The sequence below is a fragment of the Pleurodeles waltl genome, chromosome 6, assembly GCF_031143425.1.
Source record: "Pleurodeles waltl isolate 20211129_DDA chromosome 6, aPleWal1.hap1.20221129, whole genome shotgun sequence".
NCBI lineage: Eukaryota > Metazoa > Chordata > Amphibia > Caudata > Salamandridae > Pleurodeles > Pleurodeles waltl.
Genome location: NC_090445.1, coordinates 364,749,955 through 364,777,135, shown reverse-complemented (window position 1 = coordinate 364,777,135; position 27,181 = coordinate 364,749,955). Strand labels below are relative to the sequence as shown.

At 48.5% G+C, this 27,181-nt stretch overlaps 1 protein-coding gene across 1 annotated transcript in view; it reads right to left on the bottom strand.

Moving 5' to 3' along the window:
- Window positions 1-5,475: 5,475 nt before the first annotated feature.
- The window catches only part of RPGRIP1 (RPGR interacting protein 1), a 224,866-nt gene continuing 203,160 nt past the window's right edge, over window positions 5,476-27,181 (bottom strand). The window contains exons 24-27 of the mRNA XM_069242083.1: window positions 9,448-9,640; window positions 8,773-8,863; window positions 8,202-8,332; window positions 5,476-5,868 (exon numbers count right to left, since the gene is read on the bottom strand). Of these exons, the coding sequence (XP_069098184.1) occupies window positions 5,729-5,868; window positions 8,202-8,332; window positions 8,773-8,863; window positions 9,448-9,640 (555 nt within the window). The 3' untranslated portion in view covers window positions 5,476-5,728. The remainder of the gene's footprint in view (window positions 5,869-8,201; window positions 8,333-8,772; window positions 8,864-9,447; window positions 9,641-27,181) is intronic.

Below are 27,181 nucleotides of genomic sequence, written 5' to 3'. Positions count from 1 at the left end.
ACAAGGCTCAGTCTTCTTAAGAACCCTGTTTAACCTATATCTAGAACTCCCACAGGAGATTCTCAATAGTGTGGGTATCCTTTACCACCCGTATATTGATGATATCCAACTTTCTCTGAAGATATCATCCCCAGATGGCATTCTCTTTCCTTCCAATATGCTTGCAAAAATTCAAAAGTTGATGGCCGCACACCATCTCTATTTTACCCCTGCTAAAATGGAATCCTCCAAAGAAATTCAACCTCCTTGTTCATGAATAGATGGGATTTTTCTACACTCAGGTCCAAACGAAACATCTCTGGGGGATCAATTAGTTCAGCCCAGAGCAAGACTTAACATCAATAGCTGAGGTGCTGGTTCTTTCCAGAACGGATTACGGGAACTTGCTTCTCTCCAGGCTTCCTAAAGCTCACCTGGACCCCTCAGAGCAGATCTACATATAACAACTCATTTGGTTACAGGTAACCCTTCAGCAGCTCCCCATTCAAGCAAAAGCTTGTAGGAGGCTGGTCTGGTTTGTTGTGGGTACCTATGGTACTTACACCTTATACCAGGTCCAGTTATCCTTTAATAGTGAAATGTAGTCAGTGTCTAGAAGCCAGGCTCTCTGGGGGTAGTGTGGGTGAGCAGCCAAGGCCTAACTAGGAGACATGCAAAGCTCATGCAGTACCACCGTAGTCACTCAGTACTCACAGACATAAAAGAAAATACTCAGTGTTACAAAAATAAAGGTACAAATGTCAAAAATACCATAGAGACCATACTCTAGTACAGGTAAGAAGTACACAAATTCTATACACTAGTATGCAGAAATAGCTGTAAAAACAGTTAGAAAACGGTGCAAATAGTGTAAATCACAGCAGTTAGAAATGGGCCTAGGGGGTACACAAACCATATGATAAGCAAGTGGAATGCAAAAGTTGGTTTCCCACCTAGGCAAGTGTAGAGGGGCGCTGGGAGTATTAGAAAACACCAAAGGTAAGTAATTGAACTCACCCTAGAGGCCAGGAAAGCAGGGCTAAATCACAGTAACTTTCCTAGAACACACAAGAACACAAGAAAGAGGATAGTGCATGAACCAGAAGAGACTGCAAGACACCAATGATGGATTCCTGGACCTGAAGACCTATGGAAGAAGGGGACCGAGTCCTAGAAGCACTGAAAAGTCCAGGGAGAACAGGGGCCCCTGCTAACCCGGATGAAGGTGCAAAAGAAGAACCACTGGTGAAGAACAACAGTCAGTATTGCAACAAAGAAGATGGATGTGGGTTCCTGGTTGGTGTAGATGATGCTCCACGCTGGATGGATGACTGCAGTCTGGTTTGAGTTGCTGGATTCCGTCAACAAGCCTTGGCACATGAAAAGCTGGCGGTTAGAAGAAAATGGCGCTGCCCGAGACCAGGAGGGACCTGGTGGACTCTACCCAGGAGGGAGAGCCAGAAGGGGCACCCAGCAACTCAGAGAGCCCTCAGAAGACCAGGCAGCATGCACAGGAGTCCCACAGCATGGGTACAAAGAAGGTGCAAAAGGAGGCCCATGCAGCACTACAACAAAGGGTCCCACAGTGCCGGAGAACCATGCAGGAAGCTGTGCATCACAGGAAGGAGTGCTGGGGGCTGGAGCTGTACGGTGCATGAAGAAGTTCCTAGAAGGATGCCAACAAGCCTTGGCAACTGCAAAACACACGGTGCACAGGGGTACTGTCTTGAGTGGGGAGGCAAGTTCTTACTTCCACCAAAGTTGGACAATTGGATGGCAGGACCATTGGGACCACTTCATTCCACCAACCGTGATGCAAGATCCATGCAGCTCATCAGGAGAGGGGTTCCACACAAAAGGTCGTTGTTGAAGAGAGGTGCCTGCTGAAGCAGGGGAGTGACTCCTTCACTCCAAGGGAGATTCCACCATTCTTCTTGTGCAGGCTGAAGACAGGCTGCCCTCTGAGGATACACAACCAGGAAACAGTTGCAGTTGCTGGCAGGAGCTAAAGATACAATGTTGCAGAAGTTGTCTCTGCTTCTTTGTTGCAGAGTTTCTGAAGGGTCCAGATGCAGTTTCTTCGGTGAGAAGGTGAAGTAAAGGATGCAGAGGATTCCTGCTGCAGTCTTGCAATCCGAATCTGAAGAACCACCTAAGAAAGAGACCCTAAATAGCACTGAAAGGGGGATAGGTCAGCTAAACAGGTAAGCACCTGTCAGGGGAGGGCTCTGACGTCACCCGTTGGCACTGGCCACTCAGATGCCTTCCTGAGTTCCCTGCCAACTTGGAGTCCATGATGGCAAAACCCAGTGACCCTCTGGGGGAGCTCTGAGCACCAACCCTGGGATGGTGATGGACAGGGGAGTTGTCACTCCCCTTTCCTTTGTCCAGTTTCACACCAGAGCAGGGACTGGGGGTCCCTGAACTGGTGTAGACTGGATTATGCAACGAGGGCACCAAATGTGCCCTCCCAAGCCTGTAACATCTATTTCCAAAGGGAGATGGTGTAACACCCCTCTCCCAAAGGAAATTATTTGTTTTGCCTTCATGGGCTTAAGCTACTCAAGCTACAGGAGGGCAGAAACCTGTCTGAGAGGTGGCAGCAGCTGGGGCTGCCTGAAAAACCTCAGAAGGCTGGAATGGCAATACTGGGGTCCTCTTAGGAGCCCCCAGAGAGCATGGAATCATACAACCAATGCTTGCAAAAGCATTGGGTTATGATTCCATCACGTTTGATACCAAACATGTGTATGTTCAGAGTTACCATTATGTAGCTGGACATAGGTCTCTTTTTCTCTTTTACTTCATTTGCACCGATCTGTTGGTCTGCACTGCACATTTCCATTTGGTGATATTTGTGCTAGAAGCATTTCATTTGTGCATTTATTATTTTGCACTGTTGGTTAATTTAGCATATTAGTAAAACTGAAAATTGTGGGTCTCTCTCTATGAACACAAGTCATTTTCGTCTGCAGGACTGGCTACTTATTAAGCTGGATCGTGATTTGTTTCTTTTGACAATTGCTGTGATGAAACCATATGACTGATTTCTGTAATGTTTTTTTTTTTCTGACTACCTTACCAATGTAATGTTAAATATATTCACGGAATAAATCTAATTAACAAAAGAGACAATCAGTGCCTTTTTGGTAAATTGTTTTTAGCAGCATGCTTTTGAAACCACTTTGTTTTCCCTGGTCCTGCAATCAACTGTGTGTCTTGGATTGAAGCACAGTTTGGGGAAATGCAGGTGCTGAGCACCATAGAAAACAAGCATTGGCAAAGCCAATAGGTCTTCTCTATGTGAGATATATTGGTTTTGCTAATGTTTTTTAGCTATGTTACAAATGGCTGAAAATAATGTAAAAAAAACTGTATGACACAGTCTGCGTTGTCCATGTTATACCACTTTTTTTTCAGATATGCTGCACTGATGCTAAGGCTCCTGTATAATATGGGTAACAACATTGACAAAGCAAATAGATCTTTCATAGCCGAGACCTATTGGCTTTGTAAGTTATAAGTATTTATATAGTTTTTACAATGGCTGAAGTGCTTATGTTACAGAATGGGGAATGCCCTTGCCAAGGTGTTACTATGTTCAGATTCTGCTTTTTCAGTAGTAAAATATTGCAAACTATAGTATAATATAGCAAACATTGATGCTCAATAGGTTTTCTAGAATTGTAACCCCTGTGTCACTGCACCTTCTGCACCATCCAAATCGTAGCCTTAGGGTCTGCAAAATAACTGCACTTGGGACTGCTTGTTCAGTGGCCACATAAAGCAATAACTGGTGATCAGTGGCTTTCCTATAGCTTTTGGTCCCTGTGCCACTGCACCTGCTGCACCATCCAAATTGTGGGCCTACGGGTTTCAAGGTAGCTGCACTTGTGGCTGCTTGATCAGTAGTAAAATATAGCAAAAATCGATGCTCAATAGGTTTTCTAGAACTTTAACTCCTGTGTCACTGCACCTGCTGCACCATCCAAATCATGGCCTTAGGGTCTGCAAAGTAACTGCGCTTGGGACTGCTTTTTCAGTGGCCACATAAAGCAATAACTGGTGCTCAGTGGCCTTCCTAGAGCTTTTGGCCCCTGTGCCACTGTGCCACTGCACCTGCTGTACCATCCAAATTGTAGGCCTAGGGCCTACAAGGTAGCTGCACTTATGGCTGATAGTTCAATGGCAACATGGAGCTTTTGATCCCTGTGCCACTGAACATGCCGCAGCATCCAAATCATGGGCTATAATGCCTGCAAAGTAACTGCGCTTGTGACTGCATGTTCAGTGGCATAGTCTAGCTATAATCAGTGCTCCGTGGGTTCCCTAGAGCTTTTGCCCTGTGCCATTGCATCTGCTGCACCATTCAAATTGCAGGCCCTGGTGCCTGCAAGGTAACTGTGCTTGTGACTGCTTGATCAGAGGTAACATATAGCGATAATCAGTGCTACATGGGTTTCCTAGAGCTTTTGGCCCTTGTGCCTGCAAGGTAACATTAGGAAATAATTTATGTCCAGTAATGTATGTGTTCTGAAAAAGGCACAGTTGCAGACAGAATACATAATTATTTTGTAGGTAAACAAACACAAAAACTTTCATAAAAAAGTACCTTTACACTTCTCCAAATCTTCAAAACGAGTTGCTAGAGATGTCATAAATAAAGCATATGCTTTACACATCAAAGTGAAAACCAAGCATTGTTAAATTGTGTTACAGTGTGGCTGGCTCTTTTCTGTGGAAAGATATTTCCATGTGTTTGACAGTAAATGGCCCATGAACAGTTTAAATTGCCCAAGCTCACCATATGTTAAACTGATGTTGAGACTGAAATGCTGTTTTGTACTTTGTTCCTAAAAAGGCATTTTCACAAATTAAATGGACTCAAAGAAGTAGACTTTTTCAAAAACATGCCCATTTTTGTGCTGATTAAGAAAAAGATACCTTTTGAGATGGCTATGTCTAAAATTTAATTTGATTACAGGGCACAAACAGGATCCATGGGGAAAGGCTGCATTCCTCTTTCCTATAATAAAGGCTGTCACTGTCAGCAGAAAGCAAAACAAAATTAGCAGGCTCCCAGGAAAACACAGCTTGACTTTTGACCTCAGTCCTTGAATGCCCAGCAAAAGTGGCATTTAAGAACAAGATTTAAAGGCCTGTTGACAGAAAAGGAGTTCATGGAAGTATTCAGTGAACACAGCTTTCTCATTAGAGGGGATGAACTGAACCTGGAGAGCCTAAAACAAATACGGACAGCAAATGGGAAGAAAACATGAGTTACAAAGCCAAGCCACAGGGAGAATGCATTCCTAGGTCAACTTTCTGAAAGTCCCCGAGATGTCTTCAGCACACCAGACAGCTCTGCTGTCTGGAAGACTGAGGCCTAAAGACACACTGATCATAAAATATCTCACTCTTTAGCTAAGAGTCCGAATAAAAAAAATCAGACTAACTCAAGATAATTTACAGAATTTAAAACAAAGAATGTGCATGACTGCAGGAATATTTATTCACAAAGAAAATCATGTATCAGCACTAGGTATTCACTACTTAGGGAAGCAAAAAACATGTTGGAACTTGGCAGCTTTTTGGTAATAAGAACATCGCTTCACGTCCTTATTATGTCGTTGTCAGTAAAAGTAAATGTTTTATGTTAACATCTCATTCCCATAGATCCACAGCAGGAGCAAATGGCAACATGCAGAAAGTCCCGCACGTCAAACACTGACGCAGCACGGATGCCCTCTCAGATGCTTGCCTTTCCTGGACCCCTCATGAGGCCGACGGGGTCTCTTCTCTCCCAGTAAACTGCACGCATGGCCTCCACGGCTTCCACCGACACTGTCAGAGTGCCAATTACAGTATCTTGCTCAGGGACGTTAAAAACTGAGAAGCAAAGAAACATTGGGTTATGCTTTAAGATTACATTTAAATAGATCCAACCTTTATTTCACTTTTTTCCAAACCATGGGGTACTCTCCTTGCTCCAGTAAGAGCGGTCCCTGCGATTCAGCAAATTTGCAAATCATACTTTAAAAAAAATATATATATGCACTCAGATCATACATTGTCACATGTAACTACAGAATATGCGGGTTCAGTAACCTTTTGTGTTTGTGGCAAGTGAAGGAAGGGACAGACCTTCCATAAGCTCCGCCCCTCCCTGTTCCTCTGCCCCAGCTTAGACTGTGGCGCCCATCTCCTTCCTTGAATACAGGCCTCCTTATGTGCATTCCTAGGCTTCAGAGTCTCTTGGGTACCAGCACTATATGTATCTCCGACTGAGAGCCAGGAGTACCTCTGTTATTTCATCCACCTATTAAAGTGCATGGCGTTTCTTGTTCATTGTGGCAAAGCCCATCATTTTTTTATTTTTCCCTAATTTTGTTTGATTTGGACATTTAGTACTTTGACTCCTGTAGTAGCTGCTTAAAAAAGACAACCATGTTTATTCTAACATTGACATACCTGACACTTTGCCAAACCAACTATAAATGTATTCAGAGGTGTGCACGAGTGCCCAGATATAGGGTGCATGAGTAAAAGCAATCTTTTCCTCACCTGGACCTAGTGAAATACGTCCTTTAGACAGCATGTTTCATTTAACCAGGCTGCAAAGCCTGCTGCAAAAAGTTAATACGTGAATCACATTTTTTTTTGTTTCACTCATTTTTGACAGAAACATGCTATTAGAACTATATTTGCCGCATGTAAATACTTCAAGGTGAAAAAGATGGCGACAGTGATTAGGCGTTGATTGCCTATAATGCTTGTCATTTATTTATTCATTCTTGAATTATTATATTTATTTCTTCTGAAACTCAGCTGCAGTGTTTAACAATATGAGCCTATACACTAGGTCCAGGAAAGTAGGGAAAATTAGCTCCTAGTACTTCTTGGTCCAACCTGCTAAGGGATAGCCCATGTGGCAGTATTGTATATTTCTTGAGAGTTTGGAAAGCTTCCTCAGACCTTCAAAGCAAAAAAACCACATGCGGACTAGTGCAGATGGGCATACATCCTTGGTGACAGAAAATGGGCTGGTGTTGGGTGGGCTTTGCCAAAAGAGAACAATGTGCAGAGTATAACAAATATCCCACAATTTACTTTTTGTAATGGGAGAAACTATAGAATAAGTTTTACCTGACAGCATAGCCGTACCAGGAAAGCCCTGCTGGCAGGGGACAAACACAGAAAAGTGCACAGGAAAACACACAAACACACACACACACAGAAAGCAGGGAACTCCGGGTAGCTCCCAAATTTAGTTGAAGAGAAGCTCATGTATAGGGCATCCTAAAACATCTGCAACATTCTGAATCTGCTCGTCTCAAATGTCTATTTTGTTCCAGCAAAGATTGTAAGCATAGGATTAGCACAGTGCTTTCCATGCAGAGCTAGAATGGGGCAAGGTCTTTTGCCATTTCTACAGCAAAGTATTTATGCATAAGATTAGCTCAGTGCCATCCACTTGGGCTGAAAAATGGTAAAAGTATTTTACCACTCCAGGCACAGTAATACAGCTTTAAATTGGTAAAATACCATCCAAGCCAACCTACAATGAATAAAAGCAACTCTTGACAGAGTCGTCACTGGGTAGTTATAGTTGGGATTGTGTTTACATGATAAATGCATGTTTTGTTTTGCTTATAACTTTGACATCGTTTGAAAAATCTTCACAAAACTTTCCAAAAAATATTTTTTCACCTCAGTGCCTAACTGGATCTTGGCTCAGAAAGAGTGCTTTTTGTAATTTGGTGTAAATCTGTTCTGTAGTTTTTGAGCAAATAGTTGTGATATCACAGACACTTTGATCTCCCGTAACTTCACAGTGTTAATCACATGCGTCCACCCTTAACCACAAGACAGCCATCTGTTTGTTGCAAGGTAATGGTCAAGCAGTTGAAACTACATAAAGTAAACATGACTCTTAGAGCCCAGTTTTACCTATTCCTGCTGCTGTCTTCAAGACTTGAGATTAGAGGTAGCAAGGGAATTCCACTGATGCCAAAAGGGAAATGCAAAGTTAAGCAGCTATTCTGTTTACCTCTAACTGATGTACTTGTCTCTTTCCCTTGCACCTACAAAATTAATGAGTAGATTATCTGTTTAAGGAGTGCAAATGGGGGCTTCAACATTTTGATTCTTTTGGATACTACCAAAGCCAAATATGTTACCTTCACCTTAACATACCTGGAGAACTACATTGTATAACTTACTGTGAAGGTTCTGCTCCATCACATCACTTCCTGTTAGGAGTATTTGCCTTAGGTCCAGATAGGCATAACCAACTTCTTCACATTCGTCCTGCAGCTCATTCATAGGCTCACTTACCACAGTGAATTTTAACCTGTGGGAATGAAGGGATTTATGACCAAGTGTATGTGATATGTTAACATAAATAAATACATGAACCCTGCACTTCTAGAGTTAGCATCACTAACTAAAAGACAGGACCAGTGAGAAGGAAAACATGAGGAATGCACCACACCACACTGACTACAGCATTCCAAAAGTGATACAAAAATCCACAAGCAACAAACACCTGAGGCCACCTCACTTTCTGTGTGGTGTCACTGGAGTTAGAAAACTCCATGGACAATTCATGTGTTCCTCAATGAATGGATAGTGTTACCAAAGATAAATGTTGGGGAATGCACACCTACACCAGGCATGCATGGTCACCGGATAAGCATTGAACTCATTCTGCTTTGCACTTGGATGCTTTACGATTGACACATAAAAAGTGTTGTGACATGAAAATGAAAACAAATGAGAATGGGTACATACCTGCCCTCTTCCCCATCACCATCAAGGCCCTCCAGCATGCCATAGAGGCAATCTCTGCGGCCCTTGTTATCACCCCAGTCCACATGGATCACTAAAAAGAAAACACCAGAGGTTGTTTATAAATAACTGTATGCCTGTGTACACTGCACACTGGACCAGAAGCGAGACATGCTCTATATGGAGAGTGGCCGTGCTATCTCATGGCATCTTTGGAAAGCCATAGCAATGTATTTTAGGGCACAGGAAGATGCCAAAAAACACAGGAAGGTGTCTGTAGACCTGACATTTTTTAATAATAAGGGATGAGATGTGGGTACATTCACCCCTAATGATAAGCGCAAACATGAGCCTGGCAGTATCGGTAGCTCACTCTACTGTGTCTCCAGCAGTTTGCCAAAACACAGCCCTTACTGAGAGTAACCTACATCGCTTGAAGCAGATCACTCAATCTTTCACAGATTCACATTAGTGAATCACATACGACAAGTCAGCCATTCAATACTATCAAATGTTGACTACTGGAGAACTTCTAGTACTACTGTCCACAGCGAGGTTTTGCCTAGAAAATGGTAAAGACCCATTACAAATCACTCCCTTCCCACATCCCTTCTCCAGCCCTTGTTAGATGTTAAGGGACTGTTATATCTCAAGAGGCCTCGGATAATGGTGCTGCACCCTTGCTGAAGTTGAAGTGGATTTCCTCTCCCGCAGTGGGTTTGCGAAGGGACACAGGTGTCTCTGTTTCCTCCAGTGGAAGGTCTAGGAATCGATACTCCACATAGACTCTCTGCACCCTGCTATCTGCAGCAACATCAGAGAGTGGGTCAAGGCTCAACGAGCCAATTTCAATGCGGATCCGGTCCGACAGCTGTTCACAGAAGCACAGAGAAACAAACACAAAGACACACTAGTAAACTTGATCCACTTCACAAACAACTAAACTTATATCATGTCATGGTATCACTACTGTTGTAGTGTTTCACAAACAAATAAGTATGTAAGTAAATAGTTTATTGTTTGATTAATTAAAATCTTACAATGTCGTAGTCACTGTAAACTAGCATATTATCAAGATTTAAACACACACATAAAAATAGTTTCAAACATGCAGACACCTAAAAGAACCTTAACTGATTAATTCATAATATTCTATAAAGTGCTTATCTAACATTAAAAATAGTAAATAGTGTGTTAAGATACATAAAAGCACCAATACATAGTTCTAAGATATCTTCAAGCAGTGCAAAATCTTTACTGTGCTAATATATTTGATATTAATAATGGCCGTTTTTAAACACACAATTTAATTACTAGCACCAAAATTAAGCCAAGATAATCTCATAGATGTCAATTTTGTTTGTTAATAGCTTTAAAAACTTTGTAAAATTACAGTTCACTGAATTATCTGATGACTTAAAGCATGCAATCAAAGCTTGCCTGCACATACAAATTCCCCACTCATTGAAGGGTATCTTAAGTAGACCCTTGTGTCTTTTAGTAGAGCATGAAAGAGACAGGTCAAATGAATAATGTTTTCCTCCCCCGTTTTACACAGTCTACAGCAAAGGTTTTTTGTGTCCCGGATCCAAGGCACTGCATGGGTAAGTCGAGGGAGGAGATAAAACAAAAATCAGATGAAATCGTCTTTTAAATATCTAGAGGAACAAGTCTCTAGATATGGTAGAGGCTTGAGAATCTTGTATTCATTTAATATCATCCAAGTACTGCAGTGACGGGGTGTTTATATTTTGTGTGGATTTCTTGCCAGAGAGCTTGGCATAGTTGATTTGAGCTTTTTGACTTTATTCGTTTCTGCACTTTGATATAAGCTCCTTTCCTTGCAATAATTTGATTTACTAGGCCGAATTCTAGCCTTATCTGGGCTGAGGCATTGCAGTGAAGGTGGAAGAGATATCTAAATATCTTTGAAAGAATCATATTTAAACTTGTCTCTCTGCCACACAGTGCCTCACTTCCATAGGAGATACTCAGCAATAGTTTTGCAGATATTACTTTTAGAAATGGCAGAAAGCTCGGACCATCTAATGACCTCTGTAATGTGTTAAATGCGAGAAGTAACATTTTACCCTTCCTCTGCAGGTCATGTCTGTGCTGCTGGACAGAGCCCTTATCATCAAATAGTAGTCCCAGGTATCTCAAGTTTTGACCTGTTCCCGTTGTTGGCCTTGTAGGTACCATTTGTGCTTTTTCTGGATCCTGTAGCTCACTTCCATGACCTTGGTTTTCTTTCCATCAACTGCCGTGCAATTGACTACTGAATAATGTGATATGTTAGCAATAAGTCATAGTAGGCCTATTTTAGCTTGACTTACGAGAATCACGTCATCTGCATACAGAAGGTTCTAAATATGCTTGTCTCCTAGTTTGGGAGGATGCACATTTACTTCATCCAGCGCTTAAGACAGGTTGGCCATAAACAGATTGAACAAGTATGGCGCAATGACGCAACCTTGCTTCAGACCCTGGGAGGATGCAAGTTCCCTAGAGAGGAACGAACCATCACCTGTTTCACCCTTACCCAGGTATCTAAGTACAGCAGTTGAATTGCTTTTACGAGACAATTGGAAATACCCAGGCCTTGAAGTCACACGTGTTGTGGATCGAACTCCAAGCTGATGAAGTCAGGAGCACCGGTGTGGATGGCATCGGGGCTGCGGTGCAAAGCGGAATGGTGCGACATGCGGTGCCCACAGATCACGGTGCAGGCAGCAGCCCGATAACGGCGTCCAGTGGAGCCAGTGAGACCACGGCTGCGGTGTGAAGTGGGGAGGTGCGACGTGCGGTGTCACAAGGTCACGGTGCAGGCAGCAGCGTCATTGTTGCTGAAGCGCTGTCGTCAGTAGGCCCAAGTCGGTGGTGCGGCGCGGGATGAGTTCCGTGCAGCTCACACGGGTCGTGGTGCAGACAGGGACCTCTGTTGACGACACTGGAGTCGATGGTGCTGACATCGGTGGACTGGGGCTGTCGGCAGGTCACGGTGCAGGCCAGCGGCCTCGTTGACGGCGTCGCTGTGGTTTTTCTCTTTGAACAGCACAAAACACACAGTTTCCAGTGCTGTAGGAAGATGAAACTGAAGTCTTTGATATCCCTGAGACTTCCAACAGGAGGCAGGCTCTTCTCCAAGCCCTTGGAGAACTTTCTCAAGCAGGATACACAGCAAAGTTCACCCTTTGGTCTCTTTTTAAGGCAGAAACAGCGGCGGGAAAGCGCGAGGGAGGGGGGGGACAGGTAGAGTGAGAGGAGCTGGGGGAGGGGGTTTAGGGTGGAGGAGGGTGAGTGTTAGGAGGTTTGGAGATTAGGGAGAGAGATAGGAGTAGGGTTGTGAAGATAGGGGAGGGGGGGTTGTAGAGATGGGTGAGGGAGAGAGGTAGAGTGAGAGGATAGGGAGATAGGTAGTAGAGGGGGTGGCGGGAGGGCCAATACAGCGAAGCAACACAGCAAAGGGACAGTACTCCTCTACCAGCTCTTCAGCTATTCTCCTTGGCAGAGGTTCCTCTTGATTCAAGAAAGATTCTAAAAGTCTGGGGTTTAGGGTCCACTACTTATACCCCTTTCTGCCTTTGAAGTTGGCAAACTTCAAAGGAAAGTCACAGTTGTTTGCAAGATCCTTCCTTGTCCAGGCCAGGCCCCAGACACACGCCAGGCGGTTGGAGAATGCATTGTGTGAGGGCAGGCACAGTCCTTTCAGGTGTAAGTGACCACTCTTCCCTCCACTCTAGCTCAGGTGGCTCATGAGGCTATGCAGGCAACACCCTAGCTCCCTTTGTGTCACTGTCTAAAGGAGAGGTGTAAACAGCCCAACTGTCAAACTGACCCAGACAGGGAATCCACTAGCTGGCAGAGTCACAGGATGGTTTGAGCAAGAAAATGCCTACTCTTTAAAAGTGGCATTTTCAAACTAACAATCTAAAAAACAACTTCACTAAAATATGTATTTTTAAATTGTGAGTTCAGAGACCCCAAACTCCAGATTTCTATCTGCTCTCAAAGGGAACCTGAACTTTAAAGTTATTTAAAGGCAGCCCCTATGTTAAGCTATGAGAGAGATAGGCCTTGCAACATCAAGACTGAATTAGCAATATTTCACTGTTAGGACATGTAACACACATCAGTACATGTCCCACCTTTAACATACACTGCACCCTGCCCATTGGACTACCTAGGACTTACCTTAGTGGTGCCTTAAATGTAGTAAAAGGGAAGGTTTAGGTCTGGCAAGTGGGTACACTTGCCAAGTTGAATTGACAGTTTGAAACTGCACACACAGACACTGCAATGGCAGGTCTGAGCCATGTTTACAGAGCTACTCATGTGGGTGGCACAATCAGTGCTGCAGGCCTACAAGCAGCATTTGATTTACAGGCCCTGGGCACCTCTAGTGCACTTTACTAAGGACTTACCAGTAAACCAAGCATGCCAATCATGGATAAACCAATGAACAGTACAATTTATATAGGGAGCACTTACACTTTAGCACTCATTAGCAGTGGGAAAGTGTGCAGAGACAATAAACCAACAAAAACAGAGTCCAGTACACCATAGAAAACAGGAGGTCAGAAGGCAAAAAGACAGGGGAGACATGCCAAAATGCTTCCAGGTCTAACACTCCTTAAGTTGAGAGGTACAATGCCATCATTCTGATCTTGTTAAAAGCTTGTACATAGTATCTGGGTAGACGCATCTTGGTGTTGACTTCCGATGATTAAGAGGGCAATAGCTTTTCTACAAAGAATGCCCACTGTGCTATTGGCTGAGGGCTTCAACTGAGAAACAGTGCTTTACAAGAGTGATGGCAGTGGCCCCAATCGAGTCTATTGTGCTTTTCGACCAACGCAGCTTCCTAAAAAAAATTCTTACTATCTCCCCCAGCAGGGAGTTCACCTTTTGATGAAAAGTGCATTGGGCATTAAACTTGATAATTTGTTGCTGATGGTCACTTTTCTTGATCTGGAATGATGAAATTAGTTGAAATAGACATACGGTTACTGCTGTAAAGTCAATTCTTGAATGTGAGCCAGCTGCTTGATAAGTCCGTGCAGAAGAGGAGTCTTGTTGCTGCCTACCATTCACTACTTGTAGGCCCAGGCTTCTACAACTTTTACTAGCACCGCTGCCCTTATGTCTTGTGGACCATTACCATCAGGGCCAATGAGCTGATTGGGGATGGCCCATAGGAAATCTTGTTCTGGTAAGTTTTCCTTACGGGTAAATGGCCAAAGCAAATCCATATTGAAATCAACAGATAATAAAATTTCAAAGGGTGTTGCATCTTGCGATATCTCTAACAGCATGTTTACTCGTTTGCTAGACATTGATTTCCCAGCATGTGTGTCTAGATGAATGTAGATGTTAATTAATAGGAGTGAGCTCTTGGTACCTATATGCTAATTCCTTAACTTTACACCAAAATATTATTGTCTACTGAGGCCATGTGCTCGCTTTCCGTCTTAAGACCTGTCGCCATAAAAGTTGCCAGGCCCACTGTGAGCGCCTGTAGTTCATTATTTAACAGCTGGACTGACGTAGGCAACAAATCCATCCAATACAAATGGCTGTGGTACCCATGTTTCCCATAGGAGAACAAAGTTAAATCCCTAATAAAGGTATTTAGATAGTTGTTACAAAAGTGAAGACTCCCTTTTTCAGGTGGCCGCTGAACTGATCTTATAGGAGTTGGGCTGCAACAACAACGTGAAATGCTGGTTGTAGTACTAACTTGGGTTTTAGAAGTGAATTGGAGTGAACTTGTAGTGTGACTAAAATGTAACTATTGCTGTTCTAATTGTTAATTGGCTGAATAAAGTGGTTGATTTTGTGAGGATTGAGTCGTTATTTCTTCGAGGGTTTCTTGTTTTTTAATAATTTTTATGTTAGCCTCGACTGGCAGTGGGGCGACAGTCTTGAGTAATAGCATTGATGAGTTTTGTGGTGAAGAAGAACTAGAGGAAGTTTTTGGCAACAAAGATCTCAATAAAAGTAGTTCCAAATTAGTCATTGCCCCCAGTGCGGATTTAGTATCCTCTGAGTTTGCTACTAGTTCAAATACTGCTGCATCCTCAATCTCCTCACTGGGCTCAATGTTCTTACTTTGGATGCCGAAGGTGTAATTGATATTTATTGTTGGTGAGATTGGTACTAGCAGGGAGCATGTATCCTCAGATCTAGAAAGCATGGCCCCAACTGGGTCCTTTAAAAAGTTAAACTTATGTGGAAATTTAGTCGACTTTTCAAACATTCGGAACACTGGAGAAATTAGCATCTGGCTTTCCCCAACAGATTTTGCTTTGGATTTTTTTTACTGCCGGAAGGGCTTGAAGTTTTTTCTTTCTCCTTTTAGGGGGAACTGATGCTCTTTCACAACCTGATCACATGTTTTCCCCTTCCCTTGGCTCTTGTCAGGTAATACTCTACTGTTCCAGGTGTTTAAATTTTTTAAGGGGCACAAATGTCTTTGGCTCTGGTCTTATAGGCAATCTTGTTGTCATTGGGAAGGGGAATGTTGCACTTGTCACCCCCAATTTTTTAGTAAGTTTAAATAGTGAGATTGAAATGATATTCCAGTTTTACCAAGTGTTTGGGTCCAATAGTTGTAAGACTCGACTGATGCTCAAGCTAGTAATCGTTGATAGCAGGTTTGGATAGCAGGTGTGGATGGATTACCACTAGGTGGAGGGGCTAAAACTGGAGACAAGCACTAATGTGCTCACAAGCCGCACCGGCCTAACGCCGACTGCTTCCGTGCACCACACAGTGCTTGCAGCCTAGTGCTTCTTGCCACCTGCTCCCTCCCCACCTCCATCAGTGATCCTGCTGTTATACCTAGTCCTGCTACTAGATGGGGGGTTATGAACTGTTACTGAAAAGAACCCCCTGCGTGGGTACCAATTATAGACTATTATAGTCACACCTCATGCCTCTCCGCGACCTCCTCTCCACGTCCTCCACACCTTATGGTGTCCTTAAGTCACATACGGGCAGTGCCATGCTTCCGCAATTCCAAGTGCACCTAGGTCTTCTATGCAACTCCACTTGAAGCTCTACTGTAAGGCATCCTTCTAGCCCAAGAGCAGGGAGGGTGAGGATGTAAGAAATGGGGTTCCTGGTTGGCTAGGGTATGTTCCTCAGCCAGGCAGAACAACCACTCTAGTCAGGACGAGAGAGCTACACACCCAAGATAATCCCTGCTCACCCCCTCAGTAGGTTGGCACAAGCAGTCAGGCTTACCCCAAGAGCAATGTGTAACATGTTTGCACAACACTCACAACACTAGTGACACCATAAATACACCACAAAGGACATTCCATAACAGCTTATATAAAAATATACTGTATTGCATAAAACATCATTAGACCAATAACAGCATGAATTAGTAATATTGTACCACGCAGGTACTGGTCCGGCTATCCTCATCATACATGCCAAATAAGAGGACACATTTCCATATTGTAGGTGTGCTAAAACATTACAGGGAAGACATTACAGAATCAAATCAAATCAAATCATTAACATTTATAAAGCGCGCTACTCACCCGTGCGGGTCTCAAGGCGCTAGGGGGGAAAGGGGGGGTTATCGCTGCTCGAACAGCCAAGTCTTTAGGAGTCTCCGGAAAGCGGAGTGGTCCTGGGTGGTCCTGAGGCTGGTGGGGAGGGAGTTCCAGGTCTTGGCCGCCAGGAAGGAGAAGGATCTCCCACCCGCCGTGGAGCGGCGGGTGCGAGGGACGGCAGCAAGTGCGAGGCCAGCGGAGCGGAGGGGGCGGGTGGGGACGTAGAAGCTGAGGCGTCTGTTGAGGTATTCCGGTCCCTTGTTGTGGAGGGCTTTGTGTGCGTGGGTGAGAAGACGGAAGGTGATCCTTTTGCTGACTGGGAGCCAATGCAGGTGTCTCAGGTGTGCGGAGATGTGGCTGTAGCGGGGTACGTCGAGGATGAGGCGGGCCGAGGCGTTTTGGATGCGTTGCAGGCGGTTTTGGAGTTTGGCGGTGGTCCCGGCGTAGAGGGTGTTGCCGTAGTCCAGGCGACTCGTGACAAGGGCGTGGGTCACGGTTTTTCTGGTGTCGGCGGGGATCCAGCGGAAGATCTTGCGGAGCATGCGGAGAGTGAGGAAGCAGGCGGAGGACACGGCGTTGACTTGCTTGGTCATGGTGAGAAGAGGGTCCAAGATGAAGCCGAGGTTGCGGGCGTGGTCTGCGGGGGTCGGTGCGGTGCCGAGGGCCGTGGGCCACCAGGAGTCGTCCCAGGCGGACGGGGTGTTGCCGAGGATGAGGACTTCCGTTTTTTCAGAGTTCAGCTTTAGGCGGCTGAGCCTCATCCAATCTGCGACGTCCTTCATACCCTCTTCTAGGTTGGTCTTGGCGCTGGCGGGGTCCTTGGTGAGGGAGAGTACAAGTTGGGTGTCGTCGGCGTAGGAGGTGATGATGATGTCGTGCTTGCGTACGATGTCGGCGAGGGGGCTCATGTAGACATTGAAGAGTGTCGGGCTGAGCGATGAGCCTTGAGGTACGCCGCAGATGATCTTGGTGGGTTCTGAGCGAAACGGAGGGAGGTAAACTCTTTGGGAGCGGTTAGCGAGGAAGGAGGCGATCCAGTCCAGGGCCTGGCCTTGGATCCCGGTGGAGCGTAGGCGGGTGATTAGGGTGCGGTGACAGACAGTGTCAAAGGCAGCCGAGAGGTCGAGGAGAATGAGGGCGACTGTTTCACCGTTGTCCATCAGGGTTCTGATGTCGTCTGTGACTGAGATGAGGGCGGTTTCCGTGCTGTGGTTGGTTCGGAATCCGGTTTGTGAAGGGTCGAGCAGGTTGTTGTCTTCCAGGAAGGTGGTCAGCTGTTTGTTGACGGTCTTTTCTATTACCTTGGCTGGGAAAGGTAGAAGAGAGATGGGGCGGAAGTTTTTCAGGTCGCTTGGGTCAGCCGTAGGTTTCTTTAGTAGGGCGTTGACTTCAGCGTGCTTCCAGCATTCGGGGAAGGTAGCAGAAGAAAAAGAAGAGTTGATGACGGTCTGGAGGTGCGGGGCGATGATGTCGTCGGCTTTGTTAAAGATGAAGTGCGGGCAGGGGTCCGAAGGGGCGCCGGAGTGGATAGAGTTCATGATGGATTTGGTTTCTTCCGTGTTGATGTGGGTCCAGTTGTTGAGGGTGATGTCCGGGGAAGCGGGTTCAGTGGTGTATGGTTGGGTCTGGTGTCCGAAGCTGTCGTGGAGGTCGCTGATCTTGCGATGGAAGAAAGTGGCGAGGGATTCGCACAAATCCTGTGAGGGCGTGACGGCGTTGGCGCTGGCGCTGGGGTTGGAGAACTCTTTGACGATGCTGAAGAGTTCTCTGCTGTTGTGGCTGTTTTTGTCTAGTCTGTCGGTGAAAAAGTTCCTTTTGGCAGTGCGGATCAGGTGGTGGTGTTCGCGTGTAGCGTTCTTGAGGGCGGTCATGTTGTCAGCGGTGTGGTCCTTGCGCCAGGACTTCTCAAGGGCACGACAAGTTTTCTTTGATTCTTTGAGGGTGTCAGAGAACCAGAGAGGTTTTTTGGTGTTGGTCTGTCGATGCGTGCGTTTGAGGGGAGCAAGGTTGTCAGCGCAGTTGGAGATCCAGTTTGTGAGGTTGAGAGCTGCGTCGTTGGGGTCGGTGGTGAGGGTGGGTTGGTTGGCGGCGAGAGCGGAGAAGAGTTGCTCTTCAGGGATCTTGTTCCACTGTCGATGAGGGATGGGTTGAGTGCGGAGGTGGGAGGTCTCGCGTCGGAATGTGAAGTGGACGCAGCTGTGGTCGGTCCAGTGTAGGGCAGAGGTGTGGCTGAAGAAGACGTGTTTGCTGGCGGAGAAGATAGGGTCGAGCGTGTGTCCGGCGATGTGGGTGGCGGTGTTCACCAGTTGTTTGAGGCCGAGGTTGGCGAGGTTGTCGAGCAGGGTGGTGGTGTTGGGGTCGTTGTTTTGTTCCAGATGGAAGTTGAGGTCGCCTAGGAGGATGTAGTCCGGTGAGGCGAGGGCGTGCGGGGAGATGAAGTCGGCGATGGCGTCGCTGAAAGAGGCGCGAGGTCCGGGAGGACGGTAGACGAGGGATCCTCTGAGGGTGGTCCTTGGGTCGGTGCGAATCTGAAAATGCAGGTGTTCAGCGGCGAGGGGGGGGTCTTCGGTGGAGGTGGTGACGCTGATGGAGTCTTTGAAGATGATGGCGACACCTCCTCCTACTTGGTTGGTGCGGTCTTTTCTGGAGATCTTGTAGCCTTCGGGGATGGCGGGTAGCGATGTCTGGAGCAGAGGAGGCGTTCATCCATGTCTCCGTGATGAAGGCGACGTCCGGGGCTGTGGAGTCCAGGAGGTCCCAAAGTTCAACGGCGTGCTTGTGGACGGAACGAGCGTTGATCAGGATGCACTTGAGGTGGTTGATGGCGCGTGGGCTTGTGGTCGTGGTAGTTGCGTGGTGGAAGATGCGTTTGCAGGAGTTGCAGGCGAAGGGTCCATGGGTGCGTTTGGGGTGAGCTAGGAAGCAGGTTTTGGAGCGCCCTGGGTTGAGGGCGTGGAGGGTGGTGGGGTCGTAGCAGATCAGCGGGGCTTGGGGGAGCTGGGGACCAGGGGTCGTGGCGCTGGGCGCGGGCCTGGCGCGGACGGGCGCAGACGGGCTTGCCTCTGGCGCGCCAGCGGCGTGCCCGCTGCGCGCGCCCGCTGCGCAGTCGCGCAGCGGCCGCCATAAGAGGTAGGAGGGGGGGGGAGGGGTCAGCTGGGGGCGAATGGGAGCTGGGGGGCGGGGGCGTGCAGGAGGTCGCAGCGGGAAAGCGCGAGGGAGGGGGGGGACAGGTAGAGTGAGAGGAGCTGGGGGAGGGGGTTTAGGGTGGAGGAGGGTGAGTGTTAGGAGGTTTGGAGATTAGGGAGAGAGATAGGAGTAGGGTTGTGAAGATAGGGGAGGGGGGGTTGTAGAGATGGGTGAGGGAGAGAGGTAGAGTGAGAGGATAGGGAGATAGGTAGTAGAGGGGGTGGCGGGAGGGGGGGAGAGATAGAGAAATAGATAGAGAAAATAGATAGAGAAGTCGATAGATAGGGAAATAGATAGATAGACAGATAGGTAGGTAGGAGGAGGTGGAGAGTGGGGGCGTTAGATAGTGAGATAGGGAGCTAGAGAGATAGGAAGATAGGAGGAGTGAGGGAGGTAGATAGCGAACGGGTTAGCTAGGGGTGAGAGAGGGGGAGGCGAGTGAGGGAGGGGGATGAGGAAGGAGCAGGAGGGCAGGCTCGGGGGAAGAAGACGGAGGAGGTAGAAGAGCCGAAGACAGGAGAACAGAAGACAGAAGAACAGAAGACAGAAGAACAGAAGACCGGAAGAGCAGAAGACAGAAGAACAGAAGAACAGAAGACAGAAGAACAGAAGACAGAAGCACAGAAGATCGGAAGAACAGAGAAGAACAGAGAAGAACACAGAAGAACCGAGAAGAAGAACACAGAAGCACCGAGAAGAACAGAGAAGAAGAACACAGAAGACCGGAAGAACACAGAAGAACAGAAGGGAAGAACAGAAGAACAGAAGAGAAGAACAGAAGAACACAGAAGAAGATTGCAGAGGGGGAGCGAGGAGGAAGAGACAGAGAGGAGGAAAAGAAGCAGGAGCAGGAGAGAAGGTGAGTGGCGCGGGGCAGGGCGAGGGGCTGGGAGGAGGGGGGTACTTACAGTTAGGTGGGTCTCAGGAACACAGGAACTCGGGAACTTGGAGGAGCTGCAGCGGCAGGGGGAGCGACCTACCCTTGGGTCAAGGGTCGCTACCACTGTCGCGCAGCGGCCGCCATAAGAGGTAGGAGGGGGGGGGAGGGGTCAGCTGGGGGCGAATGGGAGCTGGGGGGCGGGGGCGTGCAGGAGGTCGCGGCGGGAAAGCGCGAGGGAGGGGGGGGGACAGGTAGAGTGAGAGGAGCTGGGGGAGGGGGTTTAGGGTGGAGGAGGGTGAGTGTTAGGAGGTTTGGAGATTAGGGAGAGAGATAGGAGTAGGGTTGTGAAGATAGGGGAGGGGGGGTTGTAGAGATGGGTGAGGGAGAGAGGTAGAGTGAGAGGATAGGGAGATAGGTAGTAGAGGGGGTGGCGGGAGGGGGGGAGAGATAGAGAAATAGATAGAGAAAATAGATAGAGAAGTCGATAGATAGGGAAATAGATAGATAGACAGATAGGTAGGTAGGAGGAGGTGGAGAGTGGGGGAGTTAGATAGTGAGATAGGGAGCTAGAGAGATAGGAAGATAGGAGGAGTGAGGGAGGTAGATAGCGAACGGGTTAGCTAGGGGTGAGAGAGGGGGAGGCGAGTGAGGGAGGGGGATGAGAAAGGAGCAGGAGGGCAGGCTCGGGGGAAGAAGACGGAGGAGGTAGAAGAGCCGAAGACAGGAGAACAGAAGACAGAAGAACAGAAGACAGAAGAACAGAAGACCGGAAGAGCAGAAGACAGAAGAACAGAAGAACAGAAGACAGAAGAACAGAAGACAGAAGCACAGAAGATCGGAAGAACAGAGAAGAACAGAGAAGAACAGAGAAGAACAGAGAAGAACACAGAAGAACCGAGAAGAAGAACACAGAAGCACCGAGAAGAACAGAGAAGAAGAACACAGAAGACCGGAAGAACACAGAAGAACAGAAGGGAAGAACAGAAGAACAGAAGAGAAGAACAGAAGAACACAGAAGAAGATTGCAGAGGGGGAGCGAGGAGGAAGAGACAGAGAGGAGGAAAAGAAGCAGGAGCAGGAGAGAAGGTGAGTGGCGCGGGGCAGGGCGAGGGGCTGGGAGGAGGGGGGTACTTACAGTTAGGTGGGTCTCAGGAACACAGGAACTCGGGAACTTGGAGGAGCTGCAGCGGCAGGGGGAGCGACCTACCCTTGGGTCAAGGGTCGCTACCACTGTCGCGCAGCGGCCGCCATAAGAGGTAGGAGGGGGGGGGAGGGGTCAGCTGGGGGCGAATGGGAGCTGGGGGGCGGGGCGTGCAGGAGGTCGCGGCGGGAAAGCGCGAGGGAGGGGGGGGGACAGGTAGAGTGAGAGGAGCTGGGGGAGGGGGTTTAGGGTGGAGGAGGGTGAGTGTTAGGAGGTTTGGAGATTAGGGAGAGAGATAGGAGTAGGGTTGTGAAGATAGGGGAGGGGGGGTTGTAGAGATGGGTGAGGGAGAGAGGTAGAGTGAGAGGATAGGGAGATAGGTAGTAGAGGGGGTGGCGGGAGGGGGGGAGAGATAGAGAAATAGATAGAGAAAATAGATAGAGAAGTCGATAGATAGGGAAATAGATAGATAGACAGATAGGTAGGTAGGAGGAGGTGGAGTTAGATAGTGAGATAGGGAGCTAGAGAGATAGGAAGATAGGAGGAGTGAGGGAGGTAGATAGCGAACGGGTTAGCTAGGGGTGAGAGAGGGGGAGGCGAGTGAGGGAGGGGGATGAGGAAGGAGCAGGAGGGCAGGCTCGGGGGAAGAAGACGGAGGAGGTAGAAGAGCCGAAGACAGGAGAACAGAAGACAGAAGAACAGAAGACAGAAGAACAGAAGACCGGAAGAGCAGAAGACAGAAGAACAGAAGAACAGAAGACAGAAGCACAGAAGCACAGAAGATCGGAAGAACAGAGAAGAACAGAGAAGAACAGAGAAGAACCGAGAAGAACCGAGAAGAAGAACACAGAAGCACCGAGAAGAACAGAGAAGAAGAACACAGAAGACCGGAAGAACACAGAAGAACAGAAGGGAAGAACAGAAGAGAAGAACAGAAGAACACAGAAGAAGATTGCAGAGGGGGAGCGAGGAGGAAGAGACAGAGAGGAGGAAAGGAAGCAGGAGCAGGAGAGAAGGTGAGTGGCGCGGGGCAGGGCGAGGGCCTGGGAGGAGGGGGGTACTTACAGTTAGGTGGGTCTCAGGAACACAGGAACTCGGGAACTTGGAGGAGCTGCAGCGGCAGGGGGATCGACCTACCCTTGGGTCAAGGGTCGCTACCACTGTCGCGCAGCGGCCGCCATAAGAGGTAGGAGGGGGGGGGAGGGGTCAGCTGGGGGCGAATGGGAGCTGGGGGGCGGGGGCGTGCAGGAGGTCGCGGCGGGAAAGCGCGAGGGAGGGGGGGGACAGGTAGAGTGAGAGGAGCTGGGGGAGGGTGTTTAGGGTGGAGGAGGGTGAGTGTTAGGAGGTTTGGAGATTAGGGAGAGAGATAGGAGTAGGGTTGTGAAGATAGGGGAGGGGGGGTTGTAGAGATGGGTGAGGGAGAGAGGTAGAGTGAGAGGATAGGGAGATAGGTAGTAGAGGGGGTGGCGGGAGGGGGGGAGAGATAGAGAAATAGATAGAGAAAATAGATAGAGAAGTCGATAGATAGGGAAATAGATAGATAGACAGATAGGTAGGTAGGAGGAGGTGGAGTTAGATAGTGAGATAGGGAGCTAGAGAGATAGGAAGATAGGAGGAGTGAGGGAGGTAGATAGCGAACGGGTTAGCTAGGGGTGAGAGAGGGGGAGGCGAGTGAGGGAGGGGGATGAGGAAGGAGCAGGAGGGCAGGCTCGGGGGAAGAAGACGGAGGAGGTAGAAGAGCCGAAGACAGGAGAACAGAAGACAGAAGAACAGAAGACAGAAGAACAGAAGACCGGAAGAGCAGAAGACAGAAGAACAGAAGAACAGAAGACAGAAGCACAGAAGATCGGAAGAACAGAGAAGAACAGAGAAGAACAGAGAATAACAGAGAAGAACAGAGAAGAACCGAGAAGAAGAACACAGAAGCACCGAGAAGAACAGAGAAGAAGAACACAGAAGACCGGAAGAACACAGAAGAACAGAAGGGAAGAACAGAAGAGAAGAACAGAAGAACACAGAAGAAGATTGCAGAGGGGGAGCGAGGAGGAAGAGACAGAGAGGAGGAAAGGAAGCAGGAGCAGGAGAGAAGGTGAGTGGCGCGGGGCAGGGCGAGGGGCTGGGAGGAGGGGGGTACTTACAGTTAGGTGGGTCTCAGGAACACAGGAACTCGGGAACTTGGAGGAGCTGCAGCGGCAGGGGGAGCGACCTACCCTTGGGTCAAGGGTCGCTACCAGTGTCGCGCAGCGGCCGCCATAAGAGGTAGGAGGGGGGGGGAGGGGTCAGCTGGGGGCGAATGGGAGCTGGGGGGCGGGGGCGGGGGCGTGCAGGAGGTCGCGGCGGGAAAGCGCGAGGGAGGGGGGGGACAGGTAGAGTGAGAGGAGCTGGGGGAGGGGGTTTAGGGTGGAGGAGGGTGAGTGTTAGGAGGTTTGGAGATTAGGGAGAGAGATAGGAGTAGGGTTGTGAAGATAGGGGAGGGGGGGTTGTAGAGATGGGTGAGGGAGAGAGGTAGAGTGAGAGGATAGGGAGATAGGTAGTAGAGGGGGTGGCGGGAGGGGGGAGAGATAGAGAAATAGATAGAGAAAATAGATAGAGAAGTCGATAGATAGGGAAATAGATAGATAGACAGGTAGGTAGGTAGGAGGAGGTGGAGAGTGGGGGAGTTAGATAGTGAGATAGGGAGCTAGAGAGATAGGAAGATAGGAGGAGTGAGGGAGGTAGATAGCGAACGGGTTAGCTAGGGGTGAGAGAGGGGGAGGCGAGTGAGGGAGGGGGATGAGGAAGGAGCAGGAGGGCAGGCTCGGGGGAAGAAGACGGAGGAGGTAGAAGAGCCGAAGACAGGAGAACAGAAGACAGAAGAACAGAAGACCGGAAGAGCAGAAGACAGAAGAACAGAAGAACAGAAGACAGAAGCACAGAAGATCGGAAGAACAGAGAAGAACAGAGAAGAACACAGAAGAACACAGAAGAACCGAGAAGAAGAACACAGAAGCACCGAGAAGAACAGAGAAGAAGAACACAGAAGACCGGAAGAACACAGAAGAACAGAAGGGAAGAACAGAAGAACAGAAGAGAAGAACAGAAGAACACAGAAGAAGATTGCAGAGGGGGAGCGAGGAGGAAGAGACAGAGAGGAGGAAAAGAAGCAGGAGCAGGAGAGAAGGTGAGTGGCGCGGGGCAGGGCGAGGGGCTGGGAGGACGGGGGTACTTACAGTTAGGTGGGTCTCAGGAACACAGGAACTCGGGAACTTGGAGGAGCTGCAGCGGCAGGGGGATCGACCTACCCTTGGGTCAAGGGTCGCTACCACTGTCGCGCAGCGGCCGCCATAAGAGGTAGGAGGGGGGGGGAGGGGTCAGCTGGGGGCGAATGGGAGCTGGGGGGCGGGGGCGTGCAGGAGGTCGCGGCGGGAAAGCGCGAGGGAGGGGGGGGACAGGTAGAGTGAGAGGAGCTGGGGGAGGGGGTTTAGGGTGGAGGAGGGTGAGTGTTAGGAGGTTTGGAGATTAGGGAGAGAGATAGGAGTAGGGTTGTGAAGATAGGGGAGGGGGGGTTGTAGAGATGGGTGAGGGAGAGAGGTAGAGTGAGAGGATAGGGAGATAGGTAGTAGAGGGGGTGGCGGGAGGGGGGGGAGAGATAGAGAAATAGATAGAGAAAATAGATAGAGAAGTCGATAGATAGGGAAATAGATAGATAGACAGATAGGTAGGTAGGAGGAGGTGGAGAGTGGGGGAGTTAGATAGTGAGATAGGGAGCTAGAGAGATAGGAAGATAGGAGGAGTGAGGGAGGTAGATAGCGAACGGGTTAGCTAGGGGTGAGAGAGGGGGAGGCGAGTGAGGGAGGGGGATGAGGAAGGAGCAGGAGGGCAGGCTCGGGGGAAGAAGACGGAGGAGGTAGAAGAGCCGAAGACAGGAGAACAGAAGACAGAAGAACAGAAGACAGAAGAACAGAAGACCGGAAGAGCAGAAGACAGAAGAACAGAAGAACAGAAGACAGAAGAACAGAAGACAGAAGCACAGAAGATCGGAAGAACAGAGAAGAACAGAGAAGAACAGAGAAGAACACAGAAGAACACAGAAGAACCGAGAAGAAGAACACAGAAGCACCGAGAAGAACAGAGAAGAAGAACACAGAAGACCGGAAGAACACAGAAGAACAGAAGGGAAGAACAGAAGAACAGAAGAGAAGAACAGAAGAACACAGAAGAAGATTGCAGAGGGGGAGCGAGGAGGAAGAGACAGAGAGGAGGAAAAGAAGCAGGAGCAGGAGAGAAGGTGAGTGGCGCGGGGCAGGGCGAGGGGCTGGGAGGAGGGGGGTACTTACAGTTAGGTGGGTCTCAGGAACACAGGAACTCGGGAACTTGGAGGAGCTGCAGCGGCAGGGGGAGCGACCTACCCTTGGGTCAAGGGTCGCTACCACTGTCGCGCAGCGGCCGCCATAAGAGGTAGGAGGGGGGGAGGGGTCAGCTGGGGGCGAATGGGAGCTGGGGGGCGGGGGCGTGCAGGAGGTCGCGGCGGGAAAGCGCGAGGGGGGGGGGGGACAGGTAGAGTGAGAGGAGCTGGGGGAGGGGGTTTAGGGTGGAGGAGGGTGAGTGTTAGGAGGTTTGGAGATTAGGGAGAGAGATAGGAGTAGGGTTGTGAAGATAGGGGAGGGGGGGTTGTAGAGATGGGTGAGGGAGAGAGGTAGAGTGAGAGGATAGGGAGATAGGTAGTAGAGGGGGTGGCGGGAGGGGGGGAGAGATAGAGAAATAGATAGAGAAAATAGATAGAGAAGTCGATAGATAGGGAAATAGATAGATAGACAGATAGGTAGGTAGGAGGAGGTGGAGAGTGGGGGAGTTCGATAGTGAGATAGGGAGCTAGAGAGATAGGAAGATAGGAGGAGTGAGGGAGGTAGATAGCGAACGGGTTAGCTAGGGGTGAGAGAGGGGGAGGCGAGTGAGGGAGGGGGATGAGGAAGGAGCAGGAGGGCAGGCTCGGGGGGAGAAGACGGAGGAGGTAGAAGAGCCGAAGACAGGAGAACAGAAGACAGAAGAACAGAAGACCGGAAGAGCAGAAGACAGAAGAACAGAAGAACAGAAGACAGAAGAACAGAAGACAGAAGAACAGAAGACAGAAGCACAGAAGATCGGAAGAACAGAGAAGAACAGAGAAGAACAGAGAAGAACAGAGAAGAACACAGAAGAACCGAGAAGAAGAACACAGAAGCACCGAGAAGAACAGAGAAGAAGAACACAGAAGACCGGAAGAACACAGAAGAACAGAAGGGAAGAACAGAAGAACAGAAGAGAAGAACAGAAGAACACAGAAGAAGATTGCAGAGGGGGAGCGAGGAGGAAGAGACAGAGAGGAGGAAAAGAAGCAGGAGCAGGAGAGAAGGTGAGTGGCGCGGGGCAGGGCGAGGGGCTGGGAGGAGGGGGGTACTTACAGTTAGGTGGGTCTCAGGAACACAGGAACTCGGGAACTTGGAGGAGCTGCAGCGGCAGGGGGAGCGACCTACCCTGCACCATAAAAGATGTACAGAGAATGAAATATTCCCCCGGGGCACTCATGACATTTAAAAATTAATCTGGTCATGAAAAGAATAATACTGACATAATGAAGGTAGCAATCCAGTAGGGACAATGCAGCCAGAGCAAGAGTTA